General features: G+C 61.1%; 1 protein-coding gene across 2 annotated transcripts; it reads left to right on the top strand.

Annotated features, from left to right (window-relative positions):
• Nucleotides 1–580: 580 nt before the first annotated feature.
• On the top strand, nt 581–4181 carry CDK3 (cyclin dependent kinase 3). 2 transcript variants are annotated; one of them, XM_060132944.1, is made up of 7 exons: nt 581–788; nt 1133–1210; nt 1290–1410; nt 1506–1676; nt 1759–1860; nt 2129–2332; nt 3470–4181. In XM_060132944.1, the coding sequence occupies exons 1-7, from the start codon at nt 622–624 to the stop codon at nt 3566–3568; spliced, it is 942 nt and encodes a 313-aa protein (XP_059988927.1). In that variant the 5' UTR covers nt 581–621; the 3' UTR covers nt 3569–4181. The 2 variants fall into 2 exon arrangements, with proteins under 2 accessions (XP_059988927.1, XP_059988926.1); XM_060132943.1 differs by having other exon boundaries at nt 3337–4181.
• Nucleotides 4182–4405: the final 224 nt, after the last annotated feature.

The raw sequence follows: 4405 nt of genomic DNA, 5'->3' as shown, positions 1-4405 counted from the left end.
GCAGTGCGTGCACGTGGTGCAGCGCCGGCAGGGGCCAGCAGGGGGAGCCTCGGAGCAGGCAGCCGGCCCGGCAGTGAGGCTGCGGGAGCGCAGGGTTTCTGGTGAATTCTGGGCTGGGGGCCTGAGGGGAGGGCGCTGGGGACGCTCAGGACCTGGTGGGGGGCCCGGGACACAGTGGGTGCTGCTCCTGCCAAGGTTCTGACCTCTGTCCTGAGTTGACCCCGGCCCCCCCTGGGCGGCCCCTCCGGGCAGCCTTCTGCCCCCGGGGTCCAGGCCTGGCTGGGCAGGGGCGGGGGCGGGGGCTGGGGCAGAAGAAGTTTGGGCCCTCCTGTGCTCCGTAGCCCGGCTCAGGGCAGCTGCTTCCTGGGGCCTGGGGCTTTCTGCCTGGCTTGGGCTGGGCGAGGGGCATCCCTGCGCCACGCCAGGTTCTCGGGCATGGGCTGGGGCTGGGGCTGGGGCTTTGGTGGGTGGTGGGAACCGGGCCTGGGCCTGGGCGGCCTGGCAGGCAGAGCAGGGTGAGCCCTGGGGGCCCCAGGCCTCAGGAGCCGGGGCGGGGGGCGGGGCTGGGGGCCCTGGGCAGGCTGTGCCGTGGAGGTTGGAGGGGCAGCGGGGGTGCTGGGCATGGGGGCGAACGCCCCAGGCGCCTTCTGTTTCCAGGGCGGCTCTGCGAGCATGGATGTGTTCCAGAAGGTGGAGAAGATCGGAGAGGGTACCTATGGGGTGGTGTACAAGGCCAAGAACAAGGAGACTGGGCAGCTCGTGGCCCTCAAGAAGATCAGGCTGGATTTGTGAGTTCTGGGACGGCCTCTGAGACCCCCCTGGTCCAGGGGTGACCCCCAGCCCACCCATCCATCCCTCATCACAGGGTTTTGTGTTCCACTCCTTTTCCGAGTGCTCCCCAGTTACACGGGGGCCACAGAGGTGCAGCCCTCATGCGTCCTCACCCCGACCAGGCTTTGCCCCCAGCCGGTGGGGGTGATGGGTGTGTGCCGAGGAGCACAGAGCCCCATCGCTGGGGAGGGGGGTGGGCATCCTTAGGGAATAAGGAACACAGGTGACACCCCCCGCCCGCCCCCCAGCAGAAGGGCCTACTCAGCTGCTGCCTCCACTGCTGTACCACTCTCTTCTCCAGGGAGACCGAGGGGGTCCCAAGCACTGCCATCAGGGAGATCTCCCTGCTCAAAGAGCTTAAGCATCCCAACATCGTCAGGTGAGGCCTGAAGGAGCGGGGAAGTGGGCCTCTTCCAGCCCGGCTGGGAGCCGCATGCTGACTGGTGTCGCCCGGCCAGGCTGCTGGATGTGGTGCACAGCGAGAAGAAGCTTTACCTGGTGTTTGAGTTCCTCAGCCAGGACCTGAAGAAGTACATGGACTCCACCCCAGCCTCCAAGCTCCCCCTGCATGTAGTCAAGGTACCGGGGGCGGGACGGGGGCAACCGGCGGCGAACGCCTGCTCAGCCGGCCCCGCCTCCGCTCAGCCAGCTCCTTCTCATGCTCGCTGTTCCAGAGCTACCTCTTCCAGCTGCTGCAGGGGGTGAACTTCTGCCACTCGCATCGGGTCATCCACCGAGACCTGAAGCCCCAGAATCTGCTCATCAATGAGTTGGGAGCCATCAAGCTGGCTGACTTTGGACTGGCTCGGGCCTTCGGGGTGCCCCTGCGCTCCTACACCCATGAGGTACCGCAGGACAGAGGGGAGAGAAGGGATGTCACCCGTGCACCCAGCTACCCTGAATGACGCTGTTTTCTTGTCCCCACAGGTGGTGACACTCTGGTATCGTGCCCCCGAGATCCTCTTGGGAAGCAGGTTCTACTCGACAGCTGTGGACGTCTGGAGCATTGGTTGCATCTTTGCAGAGATGGTAGACAGAGGGCCAGACATGGCCACAGGGAGGCCACAGGCAGGGTCCTCTGGGGTGGGGGGTAGAAGGGGCTCTGATTCTCCTATTGGAAGTGGATTAAGGGGTGTTTGGGACTGGCTAAGGTCTTTTTCCAGAAAAGGCCAGGATTTTTAGCACAGCCCTGGGAAAGATATCTTGGAGGTGCCTCCCTGGTCTGGCCTCTTTTCTGGTATTGGATTCTGCATGACAAGGGAGTAGACCCCACACCTTCTCCCCTTCCCCGTTCCAGGTGACCCGCAAAGCCCTGTTTCCTGGTGACTCTGAGATTGACCAACTCTTTCGTATCTTTCGGACCCTGGGGACACCCAATGAAGCCATGTGGCCAGGAGTCACCCAGCTGCCTGACTATAAGGGCAGTTTCCCCAAGTGGACCAGGAAGGGGCTGGAGGAGATCGTGCCCCACCTGGAGCCAGAGGGCAAGGACCTGCTCATGGTAGGTACAGGTGGGCGGCAGGGAGGCTGAGAAAGACCTCCTCACGCCAGCTGCTGCTCTTGCTAGAAGTGTCCCTTATGTCATCCAGCCTCTTATGCAGCCCTGGTTCCTTCTGAGTCCCACCTCGTCTCTTTGCTGACCCCTATACAGAGTTCGCTTGTCCCCATGTGTATTCATTGTTCCACCTGGAAGCCTTTTCCATGATAGGTCCAATGTTCATCATCCCTTTTAAAACTTCTCTCCTCTAGTTAGCTTTGTTTTTATGCTGTGCTATGTGCCCTTTTTCTTAGTTGCCTTGTGTTTTGGTAATTTTTTCTCGTGGGCATTATTACCCCATCTAAGCTGTAAGCTTTCCCAGAAGGGACCACACTGCCCACTGCCTCGGTGCTCCCGCAGTGCGTTCCACAGCGGTTACTCTTCACACGAGGCTGTTCAGAGCAGGCTGCTCGCTGCTCGCCGCGGCCCCTGCCCCAGTCCTCACTCACCCCTCTGCTTGTACCCTCTTGACCCCTTGGGCTGGCCCAGGCCAGGCTGCCCAGAGGGCCTCAGGCAGAGCTAGCCATTCTTGCCCACAAAGACTCAGAGCACGTTTCTCTCTTTAGTCTGGTGTTGGGTCAGAGGAAGGCAGGGCAGGAAGTTCATCTTCAGGCTCTGTGTCCAGCTTTCCAGAGGGCTGTGTGCGTCTCCCAACCCAGGGCCAGGAGGATGGAGTGGACTCCCCATGGAGCCTCCTAGCCCTCCATCCTGGCTACTCTGAGGCAAGGGGGTCCTTCCACAGCCTGGCCAGGTTTAGGGATTTTTGTGTTTCTGCCCCACCCTCAACATGCTCCCTGGACAGGTTTGGTTCCCTCATCCTGATACCTAGAGAAAAGTCTGTCTCCACTAGAACTAGGCTGGAGCCTGGAAGGCTCCCTAAGGAAGGGGGGAGCCTGACTCGGCCTCAGTAACGTGAAGGAGACAGGGGGTGACTTAGGGCTGGACTAGAATGAAGTCTTTGTCCCCAGATTCCGGGAGCGTCCAGAACTGGTTCTCAAGCTGGGAGGTACTGGCTTTGTGCCGTCTGGGTGTGGCGGCAGCTCTGCTTTGGGGCTTGGGGCCCTGGCCACCCCCGGGCCCAGTCTGTCTCTTCCTCCGCAGCAACTCCTGCAGTATGACCCCAGCCGGCGCATGTCAGCCAAGGCCGCCCTTGTGCATCCGTACTTCTCGTCCACCGAGGCCTCCCTGGCCCCGCGCTAGTGTGTGCTGGAGGGTTTCTGCCGCTGAGAAGGTGTGAGGCCTCAAAGCCTTTCTCCAGCTGCTGCCCCCCTGCCTCCCTACTCACTTCCCAAGAAAGAGGACACATCTGGGGAGAGAGCAATTTGGCGTCAGCCGTCAGAGGGCTGAGTTTGGGTTTGTCCTGCCAGCAGGTTAGCGAGTTCCTGGGTTGTTTGTTGGGTTTGCCGGTGCCGTTTCAAGATGGGGGCACAGAAGCGCCATGTCCGAGGGGGTCCGTCAGAGGCTGGGTCCCCTGGCACCAGAATGGCAGGTGCTAAGGAGAGTAGGAAACCTGCCTGGGCCTCCAGCAAGCCCTCCTAGTGCCCTTCCGCTGCCCGGCCCTCAGTTGCAGAGCCAGACCCCGGGGGAAAGAGTTTCTCCCGGCTGGTCTTCTGGATTTAAAATGTTTTGGGGAAGAGTTGAGTTCCAGTTAAGGGTCCCAAGTTAAACAGAAAGCGGGGTGAGGGAGAGAGGACATTTTCCTGATCCTGGGGCAGGCTGGGTGTTCTAACTAGTTGTCTCGTCACCTGGGATATGCTTAACGTTTGTTTGCTTCTGGCTTTAAGAACAGAAAATAAAACTGATGCATTCCTGAGTTTTCCAGTGTTTCTCTGCTCAGGGGGACACCAGGGACTTGCTGACGAGGGGGAGGTTGACAGCGGGCTGAAGACAGTTCCTGGCCTGAACTGAGAAGCCCTGAGCCGGTGGGGAGTGGGGGGTTGGGGGAGGGGGGAGGGCATCATCCTCCGTGGCCTGCCCCCGTCGGGTCCTTCCTAGAGTCAGAGGAGCCACAGGCCTCCGAAAGCACCCCGTCCCCAG

Source organism: Lagenorhynchus albirostris, chromosome 20 (assembly GCF_949774975.1).
Source record: "Lagenorhynchus albirostris chromosome 20, mLagAlb1.1, whole genome shotgun sequence".
In the NCBI taxonomy this organism is placed as follows: Eukaryota; Metazoa; Chordata; class Mammalia; order Artiodactyla; family Delphinidae; genus Lagenorhynchus; species Lagenorhynchus albirostris.
The sequence above is the reverse complement of the archived record's forward strand: the minus strand, read 5'-3'. Positions and strand labels throughout refer to the sequence as shown.

What these genes read in the sequence shown, in the direction of transcription:
- CDK3 (XM_060132943.1), top strand. Translation starts at nt 622, where the DNA reads ATGGGGGCGAACGCCCCAGGCGCCTTCTGTTTCCAGGGCGGCTCTGCG. An exon ending in TGCGCTCCTACACCCATGAG is followed by an intron (nt 1,677 to 1,758) that starts GTACCGCAGGAC and finishes TTGTCCCCACAG; the next exon opens with GTGGTGACACTCTGGTATCG. An exon ending in GTTGCATCTTTGCAGAGATG is followed by an intron (nt 1,861 to 2,128) that starts GTAGACAGAGGG and finishes TCCCCGTTCCAG; the next exon opens with GTGACCCGCAAAGCCCTGTT.